At 37.9% G+C, this 18,223-nt stretch overlaps 1 protein-coding gene across 2 annotated transcripts; it reads right to left on the reverse strand.

The window, feature by feature from the left end:
• Positions 1-5,483: 5,483 nt before the first annotated feature.
• Positions 5,484-8,286, reverse strand: LOC109244418. Of its 2 annotated transcripts, none has more exons than XM_019411505.1 (3): positions 8,160-8,286; positions 7,890-8,039; positions 5,484-5,825 (listed from the first exon to the last, which is right to left on the reverse strand). In XM_019411505.1, the coding sequence occupies exon 2, from the start codon at positions 8,037-8,039 to the stop codon at positions 7,890-7,892; it is 150 nt and encodes a 49-aa protein (XP_019267050.1). In that variant the 5' UTR covers positions 8,160-8,286; the 3' UTR covers positions 5,484-5,825. The 2 variants fall into 2 exon arrangements, with proteins under 2 accessions (XP_019267050.1, XP_019267049.1); XM_019411504.1 differs by having other exon boundaries at positions 7,894-8,039; positions 8,160-8,283.
• Between the last annotated feature and the right edge of the window lie 9,937 nt (positions 8,287-18,223).

Raw genomic sequence — 18,223 nt, forward strand, 5'->3', positions numbered from 1 at the left:
TTGTGCGGTCTGTGTTTCAGATCTCTTGGCCCAGTCTTGGTTTTTGTTCAAGTTTTGACTCCTTTATGAGTTGATTATGACTCATTTTGAACTATTCCTGCAAGCAAGCACATTACATTAGTTTTCGGGAATGCCTTCACGCATTTTTTGCCTAAAACACAAGTAAAAGAGAGCAAATAATAGGTTAAAATCCCTACTTATCAGTCGTCACTATGGCTTTGTGGGTTACTTATAATGTATCATAGGTAGTGTAAGGGCATGGGAAAGTAGATAGGTTTGGTAGCCTAGTATCAACGCTAATTGGGCTTTTGCCCTTGTTAGTATGTGATGGGTTATTGTTAGTTGGGGAGGGCCGCTAGGTTATGCAGGGTAGCATTGGGGTCCATAAATGATGGATCATTGAGGGCGAATTTAGAGCTAAGTTGGTCGTCTAGGTCCACTAAATGTTGGAATTTATTCTTAGTCGGAGGTGGCAGTGAGGACGTAGAAGGGCCCAAATCTAGATGCCCCAAATTTGGCCCATTAAGGATAGAAAACATACTTGGTTCTCGTGTGGGGGTAGATTGAACCTCTTTCTTGTGTAACGCCGTCCTCTGATGGTCTTGGTAGCCTTGCTTGGTAATTTGGGAAGGAGTTGCATGTGTTTTACGACGTTGGCTTTGCTTTATTGGAAAGGTAACTGTTTGCCATGCTTCCCAGTGTTATGGATTATTAGCCACTTTCAGTAGATTTGCATGAGAAAGGAGAAGCTAGTTAGAAAGTAGTAACAGTGTGAAGGAGTGAGTATAAAGTTAGAGAGAAGGAAGAGATGTACTTCAAAAAAACCCATTTGTGTTCTGTCAAGTTAGCGGTATCTATAGTATCTATTATCTATGGAATACTATAAGGGAAAATGTATACATCAGAATGCCATATAAAGTGCGTTAAAGATTGCAAGTTAGAGAAAAATATTTAATAACTAATCGTCAAATCTTGCAAGTTAGAGAAAAATATTTAATATTCGATAGCAATTCAAAATAAATAAAATATTTTAACAACTATACATTAGCATGACATTTATATTAATCCAAATTTATAATACATACAACTCATAGTATAAATAAGACTCGTATCTCATCCAACAATATACAAATATAGCAACTGTAGTTAAATCCCACTCGGTCGGCTATATATATCACGTTCAAACATATTTTGCATTGTGAGAATTTATAGTTCAAACAATTTTTTTTAGAATATGTAATCCAAATATTTTTAAGTCTTTTAGCGTCTTCATGCAATAGACATACATAAATACTAGTATTTTTACAATTGTGTCAAACTTAACAAAGTTACATATTTTTAGCCTTTAAAAAATAGTCTCAAACCTTTGATAATATTCAATTCATGATCATTCGGAGGACCTTCTTCCTCAGTCTCAATGGTGACTTCTATTTGATGCAACTAAACTAAACTTTAATAGGATTTTACATTGTGGTGGAAACAACACATATGAAAAAAATGAGATTGGTTGTCACGTTCTTCATAGTCATGAAAAAGATTTGCATTGCAAAGAATTTGGAGTCCATAGTGGGAAAGAAGTAACTAATGGAGCTTAACAATGGCTCGTGCATGTTGGAATTAACTAGTTTTCACTTAGCAAACAATGCATGCGCACACAATACTAGAAGTCGAAAGGATAAACAAGTAGGTGGTTATGCTGAGCAATAATGTGAAAAGAGAACGACATCTGGCATGTTGTCAAAGTACTATCAATACTTTGTTATGCTAGATATGTTTTTCATTTTTGAATAAATTGTGCTAACATGCTACACCTATTTTTGATTGTTCAAATTTTGGATGATGACCACTACAATGATGAGACGCCTGTAATGATCCCACTGTAAGAATACTTGCCCAATCAAACTTTTCTTAATTAGTGGTTAGTGATTTCAAATTTATAGATTATGTATTTTCAGACAAGAAGATTGATGCACTTTAAACCGGAAAGGAGGGAGTGCTATTGGTTGATCAGTGGAGGCGTGAGCTCGCCAATAATACTGAGTACATTAAGTAGGGATATGAAAGGCGTAAGGAATATGAAACAACTATGAACGAGAAGAGGGCGCAACTGTTGCTAGTAGTTAAGACTGTGCATCCTCTCCATACGTTCTGGTATTATATTAATTTATTTTTCTTCCTCGGAACACAAAAAGAATATCTACTTCCTCCTAGTGTTCATGTTCTGTTTCTTTACTTGAATAATCCTAGTTCATTTGTTCCTTTCTCTCCTATTTCAATCCATTGAATTCGGCTTTTTTGCGACTAACAACTTTTTCTTGGAATATTCTCTGCATAACCAGGGCTATATCAACTGTTGTGAAACGCTTAGCATGGATCAAGTGCAAACTATGTCACGAAACCTTTCTAACAGGAACCATGAGCAATTTGGCCCCCGATGCCCATAGGCTTAATAGAATTCAGTTAGCTAAAAGAAACTATTGGAACTTACTTTTACCTCTACAATATATTTTGGCAAAAATAAATGGTAGCAATGTCCCTAATTTATTGTCACAGCTCATGGTACATGGGCTCGTGTACCAGTTCAAATCCAATGTGTGTATATATTTGGTGTAGGTCAATATAATTTTCCTACTAATATTTAGTGTCTGATGACATTTGTTGCGACGCCATCTCAATTTTACTTGTAGTTTTCCAAAAATTGTTTTTCTTGTAAGTTTTTTTTTTTTTGTCCCTTCTTTTTCCTTCTTTTTGTTTTTATTTTCAGGACAAGAAAATGAGATAAGAGTGGCACACCTCCGAGAAGCGCTCTTGGACAACATAATCACTTAGGAACAAACTGTAGAGACGTTGCATCTCTTGTATTGATAATAGCAATTTAAGCAACCAAATTAATGAACTAGCTATCAAAGTTATGAACTTCTATTCTAAAGACATTACAGTTCACCAATTCATTTACGAAAATATAACTTTTCGTTAGCCAATAACATGACTAATGGAACACCAAACACAATGTCAACCACACTTTTTCCTGCAACTACATCCACAAAACTCAGTAGTCTATTAAAGTTACTCAAGATTGTGGTAAAACCAATTTTTTTCTGGGAAGTGAACACAATTAAAATAGGAAAAAGGTAAAAACGAAATGCTCCTGAAATATGCGATTTGAACAATTTTACCCTCATTTAAAAATTAGTCTCGAATATATCCCTGTCGTTAAAAATTAGTCTCGAATATATCCCTGTCGTTAGCAAACTGGCTCAAAATTGCCCTTTTGATTAATAGACCTTATTTTCTTTATGTTTTTATTTTAATTAGCATTTCTAGCCAGCTAATATGACACATGTCCTAACTAAACTAAAGTGAACCAAATTTACCCCTACATATGCGTATTAGTCAATTTTGCCCCTATACTTTGTGTATGATTCAATTTTGCCTCATACACCACTACCAACTCTTTATCAGTTTGCCACCATGTGTAGAGACGTGCATAATTTGGTAAATATCGAATTACTGTATTTACATCGAAAATTTTGATATTTGGTATTCGGTATGGTATTTCGTCTAAGTCTTTAAAAAATATAGTATTAGGTATGGTATTTGATATTTTTAAATAAAATACCAAATAACGATACCGTACCGAGATATATATTATATTACACAAAACACATATTATTAATTATCATAAATATAAAAAATCAAAATTTTACTTTCCTTTATTCTCTAAGTTCATCAATTAACTCTAAGACACTTCTAATGATCAAATTTATTGCTTTATGTGCAGTTTTCTATCTCTAGGTTGATATTTGCTGGTTTTGGACAAAATTTTGTCAACAAACGTTTTCTGTTTTGTACTTTTGAGTACTTTATTAAGAATATTATAGTCTATGACTCTATGCACTTGTTAGTATTCAAACCGAATAAACGGAAACCGAAAAGAGATAAATCAAACCATACCAAATTTAATTAGGTACAATATTGGTATAGAATTTTAAGAAACCGAATACCAAAAATACCGAACCGAAATATCTAAATACCGTACCATACCGACCGACGAACACTCCAAACCATGTGTCCCTAATTAAGCATCCATCCTTCACAACTCGTATATCATATACTTAAAGGTTTTACTAGGATAATTGCTATAAAAAACAAAAATACTCCAAAAGACTAGTGAGAGTACTTTTAGCAAAAAATTAAAAATTAATCGTTCATGAAACTACATTACAATGTCGGGTGAGAAAATTTATAAACATGATCTGCATAACTAATATGTGGCTTGTTTCAGACATTTAAGTTTTGTGACTATACTTTCAGACTAAATGCAGTTACATAGACATGCAGTTACATAGACTGTAATCAAGATAAGCAAATATAAAGCTAAGAAAACATTAAATATATCAACTTTTTTTTTGGAACCAACTCGACATATTAGCAAGATAAATTATAAGAAGCAATGAACATGTCTAAAAACTATTACAATTAGGAAATCATTTGGCAACCCTCTAAACCAATTTATAAGATAATACTTTACATACTTTTGCTAAAAAAGCAAATTATAGAAACTATCACCGTATACTAAGTGTTGAAAAATCATTAACATGAAATATGCATATTCCCGATCTAGTGATTCATTCAAAATAAGATTATGTAGGGCAAACCTGTGGAGAGGTGGTGGTGGTGGAGTAGGAGGCAAAATTGGATCACACACATAATATAAGGGTAAATTTGGTTCACTTTGATTCAATTCAAACACGTGGTATATCATTTGGGAAAATAAATGCTAATTAAAAAAATAAAGAAATGAGGCATGTTAGTCCACAAGAGCAAATTTGAGTCACTTTGCTAGTGACATGGATAGAGTCGAGACCAACTTTTAATAGAGGGTAAAAGTGTTCAATTTCGCATAGTTCAGGAGCATTTTTGACCCTTTGCCCGTTAAAAATATCATCACACAATCATGTGAGATGAGGAACCTACCAGCAAAGCTAACAATCTTTCTGTAACAGAAATACATCAAAATCACAAGAGGAATGAGGAAAATAGTAGCAAAGCTAAGTAAATTAGCTATGAGATCCATGTTAAGAATCCTATTTCTTAGAAATCATCAGAATCACAAGAGGCCACGGGACACTTATCAGTAAAAGCTAGCAATCAAGCATACACCATAAGTCCCATTAGTTAGAAATGCACTGCCCAAGATGCAGATCACACAGCCTAATGAACATCTTCTGCTCAAAAAAACCAACCAAGAAACTACAGATGCTCAGTACTAGAAAAGAGAGGACAAATGGAAAAGCTTACTGCAACTTGGCAGTACCACGCTTTAGCGAACATCCCATAACTTGGGAATGTATGCATCTTCATGGTCATGTAGGCACATCAAATATATCAACGCAGGCTTATACCGTAAAACTGGAGCAACAAAATATAATTCTGGTTAAGCCCAAAGGGATTGCTGGTATTATAGTTTGCATACTAGGCAATAGAAATCACGATAACAACTCGCAATAAAGGAGATAATAAGAATAAGAATACAGGGGCACTAGGTTTCCTTTCTATTTGATCCGTGATTAGGAAGCTAAACTATATCATTGAGAGGAAAACACGAACTAAACACTGGGAAACTATATAAACTATCCTTTTCCTTTCATTTGTTTTTAATTGAATCAGAAAAAATAAACCATATAGTTCAGCAGAGCTGGAACCAAATAAGTACAATGCTTTTACAAGAGTTGATGAGGTACCACCCTCTTGTGCTCTTCTCCTTCTCCTTTTCAAAGACTTGTTTTCCGTATGCCTCCACGTTCTATATAAGAACCTTGTTCCTGAAAATTAAAGACCATATTTCATGTGAGAATCACATAATTCATACACCATATACTCCAAAAGAACATCATCAGAACATAAACATTTCCCCTCATATTGATTAAACAAAATAGCATCTTTCTGGAGTGCCTGACATTATAGAGCACCTTGTGGGACTAAATTCGTGGCTGGAAGTGTTCAGACACGAACAAATGAAATAATGTTCTACAAAGGTACCAGAGCATGAAGAGCTCCTATGAGGATACCTAGCAAGTTTAAGAGAAAATGCAATGAATTGTTTCAAGACCGACTCAAATTACTTTTTTCTTCTTTTATTGAATTGATCCCTCAAGAACAAAATTCACTTGATTGATATATATACACACTATCACCAAAGGTTGTGGTGGGGGTGGTAAGTATCTCTATATCCTTAACCGGAATCTATGGTTCGAGTCCTAGGAATGGAGCCGGCTTTTGAGGGAAGCAATTTACCTCCTAACTCTAAGTGGGACTTCCCGGCACATCCGGATTAGTCGGCCCCAAAGAGGTACCAGACACCGGATATGAAGCCGACAAAAAAAAAAAATTATATTTGGAAAAAATGCACATTCATAGTCATTTCAACCAATCAATTAACGCCACTGCAATTCCAAACTAATCAGGGTCTTCATACAAATTCTCTGCCAATATGAAATAATTTGTCTTGTCAAGTACAATTAGGATTCTCTAAAACACAAAGAATCTAAGAGTACATATCATATCATGTTATTTATTTATATCCACAAATTTCGTTTATGTGCTTATATAAAGGTTAGGACGGTGGAAAGCGACTCGGAACACTTTCTATCGGGATGGACTTGCATCAGGGATCTGCGCTTGGCCCATTTTTACTTGCCTTGATGATGGATGTTCTGATGCGGCACATTCAAGAGGAGGTGCCATGATGCATGTTATTTGCGGATGATATAGTACTAATTGACGAGACGCGAAGTGGTGTTAACGCGAGGCTGGAGGTGTGGAGACAAAGCCTGGAGTCGAAAGGTTTCAAGATGAGCAGGACTAAAACAGAGTACTTGGACTGCAAGTTCAGCAACGCGACCCATGATGCAGACGTGGAAGTGAGACTGGATTCACAAGTCATCCCTAAAAAGGGGAGTTTTAAGTACCTCGGATCTATAATTCAAGGTAATGGTGAGATAGACGAAGATGTCACACATCGTATTGGAGTAGGGTGGATGAAATGGAGGCTCGCTTCGGAGGCTTTGTGTGATAAGAAGGTGCCACCAATACTTAAAGGTAAGTTCTACAAAGTGGTAGTTAGACCTACTATGTTATATAGGGGCTAAACCCCGGTTAACTATGTATTTACTATGTTATGGATGTGTGGGCATACCCGGTTGGATAAGATAAGAGGACAAGATAAGGTGGGAGTGGCACCTGTAGAGGACAAGATAAGGGAAGCTAGATTGAGATGGTACATGCATGTGAAGAAGAGGTGCATATATGCCTCAGTGAGGACGTGTGAGAGGTCGGCAATGGGGGAGCTGAGAAGAGATAGAGGGAGCCCTAAGAAGTATAAGGAGAGGTGAATAGGCATGACAAGACGCTACTTCAACTTACTGAGGACATGACCCTTGATAGAGGTATGAAGGTTGAGAATTAGGGTAGAAGGGTAGCGGTTAAGCGGGCGTCTTATTTTCATGTCTTGTTAGTGTTATTCTCGTACTTTCATTTCTTCGTATCCGTAGATTTCTTTTACTATAAGTCGTTTCATTCGCTCCGACTATTATATCACCTTTGCTTGCTATGGTTACTACTTGTTGTTTCTGCTTCCTTTTTAGATTTTTCTTCTTGAGCCGAGATCATCGGAAACAACCTCTCTAGCTTCGTAAGGTAGGGGTAAGGTCTGGGTACACTCTATCCTGTCTGGGTACACTCTATCCTCCCCAGACTGCACTTTGTGGGATTCCACCGGTTTTTTTGTTGTTGTTGTTATATAACATTATAAACCATGAGAAAATAGGCATTCAAGAAAAAGGATCAGAAAAAAAATTAACTAAAGGAAATAAGAGAAAGGGAGATACCTACGTCTGTTTAGCGTAAGAAGAAGAGGAAGGAACACGCTTGTTCCTAAACATCATATAAGCAAGCGGCAATACAACTCCGATCATCATTACAGCTGCTCCCATCATATACCTCATTGGGCTCGGCGCTTCCACTTCTAGTACTGTCATCTGCACCCAAAATTAAATTGCAATTACAGAAAAAGAAACCTTCAATTCACTGTTAAAAGGAATTGTGAAATACATATATTTGTGCAAAAAAAAAAAAAAAAGAGCGAAGAAATGACTTACGGGCGTTGTTGATTGGGGTTTATGCAACTAAAAATCGATCGGATCGAACTTTTATTGAGGGTCTAGACTACTAGTGAAGATTTGATCTGGAGGGGATTTTGCCCTTTTATCTCTTCTGCGTAATTACACTTCTTGCCCCTCTCTTTTGTCATAATTATAGTTTTTTACCTAAATGGTTTTCAGGTTTAGGAGTTGGCCTCGTCGTTTTTAAATAAATGGGAGATTTGTAGCCGTACCCTATATTTGTGCCACCGTTTAATCTGTACCCTATTTTTAAAAATTATTAATTTGGTAGCCAGCTGACAAAAAATTCGTAATAATATGATAACTATACCCCTAACAAAAGATATAAAACCTGCATCACGCATTAATCGTGTGATCTACAACCTCATTCGTGAAAAAAGATCTCCTCCTCCTCTCAACAACTTTATCAAAAAACCAGAAACTTGAACTAGATTCATCTTCAGAATCACACTTGCATGAAGTTGTTTGACGGATATAGCATGAATTTTTCACTTACGGGTCTTCAAAAACTTTTCAAAACTTCAAATTTAATGCGTGAAGGATATAGAAAAAAGTTGTTACACGTTGAAGTGTGAAGTTTTAATCAAATACAAGCTAAAACGTCATGCTAATATAATATGAAGTTATTTCACGTTGAAGTTAAAACTCCATGCTAATGTAGCATGAAGTTGTTTCAATGAAGCTAAAACTTCATGCTAATATAGAATGAAGTTGTTTCGCATTTAAGCTAAAACTTCATACTAATACATGCTGAAATTATTTGGTTCATTTGCTAAAACTTCATACCAACACATGCTGAAGTCTACTGTTTTGTCATGAGTTTTATTCGAAACTTCAGTCTAAATATGCTGAAGTTTTTTAGTTCATTTGCTAAAACTTCAGACGAAACATGCATAAATTTTTGTCTTGCAGTATGTAATTTTCTAATGAGTTTTTGCTAATGCATACTTAAGTTATTTAGTTCATTTGCTAAAACTCATACCAAAACGTGCTGAAGTTTTGTCCTGCAGTCTACAGTTTTGTCATGAGTTTTATCTGAAACTTTAGTCTAAACAAGCTGAAGTATTTTAGTTCATTTGCTAAAACTTCAGACTAAACATGCTTAAGTTTTTGTCTTGCAGTATGTAATTTTCTAATGAGTTTTGGCTAATGCATGCTGAAGTTATTTAGTTCATTTTCTAAAAACTTCATACCAAAACATGCTGAAATTTTGTCCTTCAGTCGATAGTTTTGTCATGAGTTTTATCCGAAACTTCAGTCTAAACAAGCTGAAGTCTTTTTATTCATTTGCCAAAACTTCAGACTAAACATGCTTAAGTTTTTGCTAATGCATGCTGAAGTTATTTAGTTTATTTGCTAAAACTTCATACCAAAATATGCTGAAGTTTTGTCTTGCAGTCTACAGTTTTGTCATGAGTTTTATCCGAAACTTCAGTCTATTTTGCTAAAAGTAATCTTTTATTAAAGAATGGCAAAATCATCTTTTTAAAATGCTTTTAACAAGATAATGAGTACGGATGCAAACGAAAAAATAAAACGGGTACAAGTTAAGAAGTGGCGATCAAATAGGACGCCCCATGCAATTTTTATTAAATAAATCTAAATAGATATAGGGCATGGTAATTGGTAGGTCATGAAATAATTATTTCAGTATTTTCATTTTCAGGTGACTATTACTTAGATTCCAAGTGAAATATTTAAAATAATTACTTGAATTTGTAAGTGAGTGGTTGGACATTATTTGGTTAGAGTTATAAAAATAATATAGTATTTAAAGTAGAAGTTGAGAACAAACGTATTTGGACTTAATTTCTTGGAAATAAAGTTGAATTTTTATGATATTTGTGAAGAATTTTTCCCCAAAATGCGCAATTTTGGCTGAATTTTTTTTACTAGTATGTAGTTATTATGAGAAAAATATGCAAAACACATATGTGAAAGGTAGCATTTGGTTCGTTTTTTAGCATTATTTGGTTAAGTTATTACAATAAGAATATATGAAGTTCAAGTTTTACAAATTTTATTTCTACTTGAATACCTTTAGTATTTACAAATGTTTTGCAAAAGTAACATTCACGTACAAACATAAATAACTTTCATAAATGTATGGGTCAAAATCTGACCACAAATGGATTATCATTAAAAGAAATGGTAAGGGGTCGACCAAGCTCTAGTCCTGCCCATAACGCGCAACGGCGACGAATGTCTCGGCCACTGCCGAGATCGAGCCATCGAAAGACTTGCACGACAGAATATATGCCGTAACGCTTGAGCAAGTAAAGAAGAGTATAGTCGAGAGGGAGTATGCTGGTAAAAGACCGTTAGATAAAGGGGAAGACTTGTAATATATATATGGGGTAAGAAAGCAAGAAAAGAGGGGATTCTCCTAGGAGAGAAGAAGGAACGGAAGAACGGGAGGAGACCTTCAACAACAAAGTAGAAGCCTAGATTTTGGTGACAAGCTTTTGTAATCGTTACCATTGAATCAATAAAGATAGATCTCTTAGTTCTCAACGAGATTCTCTCTCTTTCTTCTTCGCTCTTTCAGATGCGAAACAATTTGGTGTCAAAGATGTAAGCTTATCATTTACATTTGATGTTCTTCAATCGTCTTAAGAAATGTTATGCAAGCTTGGTCTCATACGATTCTCTTATTCAATATGCTTAGATCTAAAGTTTATTATGTTTGGCTAGGATTTACCCTCCATTTTTATCATTAATTAGTTTAACTAAAATGCTCAACACTTTTTGGTCAAACAATTTAAGCTTGGTCTCATACGATTCTCTTATTCAATATGCTTAGATCTAAAGTTAATTATTATGTTTGGCTGGGATTTACCTTCCATTTTTATCATTAATTAGTTTAACTAAAAGGCTCAACACTTTTTGGTCAAACAATTTGGCGCCGTCTGTGGGGATTTCTTAGCCAATTTTTTTTAGTTTCCTTTAGATCTAGGACTAGCCAAGTATTACTTCCAGGCTGTCACAACCTCACCATCTCGGTATAAACACCAACTCAAAAGGAATGGTAGATAAGCTTTTAAGATAACCATGCCAATCTAGGTCAGATCTCTACGTAAAATAGAAATTGTGATCGATGTCTACATACAACCCACACCTCACCCGTAGCGATGGGCTTAGCACGTCATATGCATGTTTAAAGTAGGATCACGGTCACTATGCGCTTGGCATGACAACAACCCCATGTGACGTATTCACCTTGTATACCGGCCTGTACTCCCACCTCTTAGGAAGGGATGATAGCCTACTGTGTGACCCTTTGAAATAGCGGGCATATCCTGCCTTATTTTCGTACCCACATGCACTGGATGATTTACGAACAAAGTATGACATGTTTCCCTTATTGTTTACACATATCAGACGGGGTCGGACTGGGACTCGGTCTCAATGCCCCAATGGGCAAGGTAAGTCCAACCCAGGAGAAGCCTAGGCGCGAGTAACGACGAAGCCGAACACGACCGCCAAATTCGAAACCATCATTCGGGTACGAGGCAAAGCGAGTGACCCTACAGCGCTGCGCCTCCTTTCACCGGCTGGCCAGGCTAAGGTAAGGCATTTCGTTTGGATTTAACTTATCATGCTCTCTTGTTGGATCAGAACAGGAACACGAGCACTCTCATAGGTACGCAAACGAGGAACAGACACCACCAAAACACCCCAGGAAAAGGTTCCATACCTCGTTATCTCGCAAGGAACAACCGGGCAAAACCCTCTAAACCGTACCGTACTACAAATAACAGAAACGGCTCGGCACGGGTCGACTGTTGAGAAACAATCTCCGGAACGGGGGACTCACCCATGAAACGCACGATATTCTCCAATGAAAGCGAAATTGAGCAAACTGGGACTCACCCATGAAACGCACGATATCCTCCAATGAAAGCAAAATTGAGCAAACTGGGACTCACCCATGAAACGCACAATATTCTCCAATGAAAGCAAAATTGAGCAAACCGGGACTTGCCCCGATGCACGCGTAAACAATGCGGCAACGAGCAATGTTCTCCAGTAAAAATAATACAACGGGTTACAATTTCGACCTCGCTCGAATTAACACCCTTACGGCCATCGGCCATCGGCCATCGCCATATGAAAGGACAGTTCGACCTCGCTCGAATCTACAACGGATTACGACTTCGACCTCGCTCGAATTAACACCCTTACATTCATCGGCCATCGCCATATGAAAGGACAGTTCGACCTCGCTAGAATCTACAACGGATTACGACTTCGACCTCGCTCCAATTAACACCCTTACGGCCATCGGCCATCGCCATATGAAAGGACAGTTCGACCTCTCTCGAATCTACAACGGATTACGACTTCGATCTCTCAAAGTCACATCTTTACGACCATCGGCCACCGCCAAGTAAAAGTAAAAGTTCGCCCACCCAAATCAACAAATCGAAATTCGACCTCGTTCGAGTATATAAGTAAGAAATTGACTTCGCCCAAGATGGCGACTCCAATTTCGACCTCGTTCGAGTATATAAGTCAAGCTTTCGCCCAAGATGGCAACTCCAAGTTCGACCTCGCTCGGATACATATGGAGAAATTGACTTCGCCTAAATTGGTAAGTCGGAATTCAATCCCACTTGAGTATACAAGTCGAAACTAACTTCGCCCAAGGTGGCGAATTAAAATTCGACCTCGTTTGAATTAAGGTTGGTTCCGCCTGAGTTGGCAAATCAGAAGTCAACCTCGCTCGAACTGGCAAGTTCGGATTCACAATCAAAAAGGATCAGGGACTCATCACAACGAAAATCAAAAGATACGCAAACGAAGGTGAAACAACTATTTTATTCAAATGTACATGCGTGATAGCCGCACCCTACAAAAGGCCGAAACGGGCCCTCAGGAAAAGATGATATTAAACAACAAAAGAACCAAAAAAAAAAAAAAAACTAAGTACAAAGGTTACAGCAAAATCTTCACTCAGCATCATCCCCACCGTCGTTCTCTCCAATAGCATCATCATCATCAGAAGGGAGCTCATCCTCGATACCAATGCCCTCACCAGCCTTCGGAGTCGCAGGGTCATTACCGCAGGAAACACGAGCCTCGCATGCCTTCACCCGGGCATCTTCAAAGATCGCCTCAGGAACACTCCCCGCCTCCCACAAACCCTTGTATATATCTCGCAGGGCCTCGGCGTGGACCCATAGCTTATACAAGCGGCGGGGGACCGCGGCAGAGGCAGATTTGACCTGAGCCAACAGTTGTGCCTTCTCGGCCTTGAGTGCCACGACCCGATCTCCTAGGCTCGAAGCCTCCCGGTCAATTTCACCAATACGTTCCTCGAGCCGCGTTTCCCTCAACGTGGTTGTTGCCCTCTCAGATTCCTGCTCAGATTTGAGGACGCGAACAGTGTCCTCTAGCGCCGCCGCTCTCGCCAAAGCCAACGTCCGAGCACCTTCGTCACTATCCATCTCGGCCACTTTCTTTTCCAGCTCGGCCAACTTTCCCATCCATTCTGCGCTCAAAGCTTCGACTCTGGTAGCATTTTGCTCGAGTTCGGCCTGCAAAGACAACACATTCGCTTGAAGGTCCTTGCACTCCGCAGTAACCCCTTTGCCCACCTCGAGCTCCTTGTCTTTGGTACGGAGCAGCTCTTCGAGCTCACTACATCTGCGGATAGGCCGCACCATCTCCTGGTCTTTTTTCTCCAACTCCTCCCTGATAGACTGGGTACCAGTACCTGCCCTGAGCCGCTCGTGCATCTCACGGCACCTGTTGTGATACCGCCGATACTTCTCAAGCATTTTCAAAAAAAATTTGGCCCGCGTCTCGGCCCTACGAGTGTCACACCTCCTTTTTCACTTACACCCCAGGTAAAGAGGGGTATAATAAGGAGTCTTTCCAATTAGAGGACAATCGAAACGGGATTTATTCAAAGATTATTCAGAGTCGCCACTTGGGAGATTTATGGTGTCCCAAGTCAACGGTTGAATCCCGAATCGAGGAAAAGAATGACTCTGTTTAACAGTCCGCGAACCAGAAATCCGAGTAAGGAATTCTGTTAACCCGGGAGAAGGTGTTAGGCATTCCCGGGTTCCGTGATTCTAGCACGGTCGCTCAACGGTCATATTTGGCTTAATTATCTGATTTTAAACAATTATGAACCTATGTACAAATTTTAACTATAACCGCTTTTATTTATTTTTTAGAGAAAATTGCAACGTTATTAAAACACGTCTCGAACCACGTCACATAAATGCACCCGTGATTTTTGACATATTTTAATACCATTGAGATTTGGATTTGGGTCACATAAATGCGCACCCGAATTTAGGAAAGTAATATTATTAAACACGCGCCTAAAGCAACTACGCGTTTGCACTTTGCGAGGGCCATGGAATTTGCTAAATGGCACGCCTCGGAATCTAAGGATCAATTCAAGACTAAATAAAGCGAGGGCCACGCAATTGTCATTTTTTGTTTGGCAAGGCGCACCTCCAATTATTCCAAAGGGCTTTACTCAACTAAAATAAACTACAGATATTCATGAATTTATTCAACAAATTGCTTTCAGTGCATTCTCCTTAGCTTGCTTCATTTCAAGATCAGGTTCGACCTCACGTATGATTAGACTTGAACAATTACCTTAAGAGCCCTTTCAATGAATTGATAGACTAAACTAAAGGACGAAGGAATCGTTTGTGATCCATGACTTAGCATTTTAGACCTTACTCGCCCAAATAAGAAAAGATTCTCAAATGCACGCACAAAGAATCAGATCTGGGCAAACTCAATAATCATATTTCAAAGTTGATTCATTCCAACAATCGCACAAAAACCAACATGAACACAATGTAGCTTAATGTGTATCTAGTTGCAATCCACAAAACAGAAGCGTCATCAGCCAAGTAAAGGGAGAATGTGAAGATGAGAGGAGTTCAGCAATGCAAAATCAGTAACACAGCTTCAGTTAAGTCCCAGAATCAAACGAAAATCCAGAAATCATGAAGTAGACGAACACACACTAAAATCAGCTTCTGGGTCTTCAGAGAATTCCTTTTCTTTGCTAAAATCAGTGTATCAAACTAAGAAATCATCATTTTTTTTGAAAGAAACCTTCAGAGAAAACCAGTGTATATTTCTGAGTGCCCTTTTTCGTCAATATTAATTCTAATCATGCTTAAAGTTACTTCAATATCTTCAAACTAAACAAGTTATAGCCACGAATGAATTCACAGAATCCTCTTAAGGTGAAACAAGACAAGATGCTAACTAAAGAAGCAACCAAACAATGGCCTTTTGATCCTCCTGATCCCTTTTCAAGCTATTGTCTGATCTTTGTCTAACTATCAAGTCATTCTCATGAGTAGAAGACCTCACCTCGATAGTACCATAAGAACAAGACACACAAACACTTCAAATATCAACATACATCGAACCAATTTAGAAAGACATGGACCAACTAATTACTGAACACACCCTTAATAGGGAGTAATTGAGCATGGAGGGAGTACTAATTGAAGTAAAAATAGACTAAATAGAGGTGAAGAAGAACTGGTAGGCCTAGCTATGCAGAAACAGCGAATTCATGACAACACAGTACACCCCATGGCTCCAAAAAATCCTAGTCTAACAGAATTAGCCCTCAAAGTTAACACTCAAACAGTGCAAAACAGGGTAGGTTTTCAGCGGAGTAATCCCCGGCTAACTCAGAAGTCGACTCAAGTAAACATGCTAACTTTAGGCTTATACACTAACTCAGAATGTTTGATTCAAGTAACATCAGTTCGTCCAGTTAAAGCATCCAACATACCTCACATCTATTAAACCTTTAGGCTAATGGTACCATTTCAAAACTCTTAAAAGAGCATACTAATATCAAGTCATTAGAGACGTCAACCAAAGATCCCGATTCAGAGAACAACATAGCAGGATTCACATTAGACACGACCCTTCAACATATGCACTGGCTCGACTAATGCACCACGTCAAACATAATAACCGTGAAAAACTGAAATAAGATTTGAAATACAGTCGACTAAAACAAGTATGAAGCTACAGTTTAACGACCAGCACATAGTAGACTTCCAGCAACTCTGCTATTAGGACATAACTAATTGATTTGAGGTCAGCCTTAGCACAACCATTGACTAGTTGTGTGCTGAATCCTCTATCAGAACACCACAGCTAACAGTGAAAACCAATCTAGGTCGACCACACATTTCCAGTACAACAACTATAGAACTATTAATTAACTCTCTGAACCTTATGGCTCAATTAAATCATCACGGACACCAGAGCATATTGCAAAGAAGATCACCAAAAGAAACTAAACACATTGTTCATTTGAAAGCGATGACACTTTGATTCAGAATATACTTCGAGCCTGAATAACCGTCAAGACATGTAAGAAATGGAAGACGACTATTCAAATCGATTTCTACTAACTGAAAAATACTCAAACACATACCACCATTGAGAACGGATTTAGTCAGCAAGAAGTTCGATCATAACACAAACAAACCACCCTAGATTGAATTTCATAGCTCAAAAAAATGTTGAAACAAAACAGAGTCGCATAGAAATAAAGAGAGGAAACTGGAACCTGAAGTTGCAAATCTTCTTCTATAACGATTATAAACCCGACAATACAAACTCCCGACTCCAAATCCTACGAGGTTCAGCAACAAATCAGCGAGACGACCGTAAAACCCAGCTTGAACTTCAATTTTATCTCCTTAGAACTCAAATCCGTATTCAGAAAAATAAGAAGAAGAAATTGTATCTATGTTTCTCTTAAGCTTTAATGACCTCGTCAAAGAAAATCAACTCCGAAAAACCATTTGTTCACAGAAAACTTTTCAACTTTTTTCCTCTCCCAAAATTCAAACCCCCCTCACAAAATTGGATAAAGCCTCTTTTGAAGACCAATCCTTGATGAATGTGGGGCTCAGATTGAATGAAACCAATCCAACGCCTCACACTCATCCAGCATTTCGTCTCCAGAAGCTTCCAATAGTGAGATAGGTCTCAAAAATGAGCGAGTGAGAGGAGAGGGAATATTGGCGTCAGAAACCGTTAGAACGGTAAGATTAGAGAAGGTGGAACGCGTGGTATGAGATTTGATGCTCACTCGCCATGGATTTTGCCTGAAATGGGATGGATTTGACTGAAGAGGGCGTGTGAATAGTGTTGGGCGTTTGGGATTTAGGGATTTTGAGTCTTAGGTCTGTATGTATCCGTCCCTGTATTTTGTGGAGATGGGTCACGGTTTAGGGGGTATCTGGGCCGGGTCGTGTTTGGTTTGGGCGTGGGTCTGGGCGAAGGAATGGGGCAGACGGGTGTTTGGGACAAAGGAAATGTTTTGGGCCTGAAAAATGCCAACTAAATTGGCCCAATTTGTCCTCATTTCATCTTCAATTCATTTGACCTTCAAAAATCATTTTCCTCTTTCCTTTTTCTCTTTTTTTTTAATTAGATAAAAAATCAAAATTAGTTCCTAGAACTTGACTAACTAAAAAAAACTAATTAAACCTAAAATGACGATTAACACAATTAATTAAAAACAACCACTCAAAAATCAAAACTAAAATTAAAGCAAATTAAACTATATTTTTTGTGATTTTTTCATTTTTATAAAACAACTTAATTACTAAACAATTATGAAAAAATGCAAAATTAACCCCTAAATGCAAAATGCAACATATTTTTTTTTATGAATTAAAATGCACAAACAAATGCAAGCAATTAACAGAAAAATGCCACGAAAATCCACAAAAATTGAAAATGATGAAAAGAAATTGTTTTGTTTGAAATTATGGGAGTAATTCATATAGGGCAAAAATCACGTGCTCACAACGAGCACTCTCGACCTCCAGCATGTAAGACTAAAAAAAGAAAAAAGAAGAAAGAGAAGAAATGAGTCAGTAAGGACAAAGGTCACAAAGCAAAAAAAGCAAAAAGGAACTCACCCTTAGGCCCATCGCGGCCACACCGCGTGACAACTCGGAGTCGTTGACATCCTAAGAGCTCCGCTTTCTGTGGCGGAGCATAGAAGATCG

The sequence above is a fragment of the Nicotiana attenuata genome, unplaced genomic scaffold (genome assembly GCF_001879085.1).
Source record: "Nicotiana attenuata strain UT unplaced genomic scaffold, NIATTr2, whole genome shotgun sequence".
NCBI lineage: Eukaryota > Viridiplantae > Streptophyta > Magnoliopsida > Solanales > Solanaceae > Nicotiana > Nicotiana attenuata.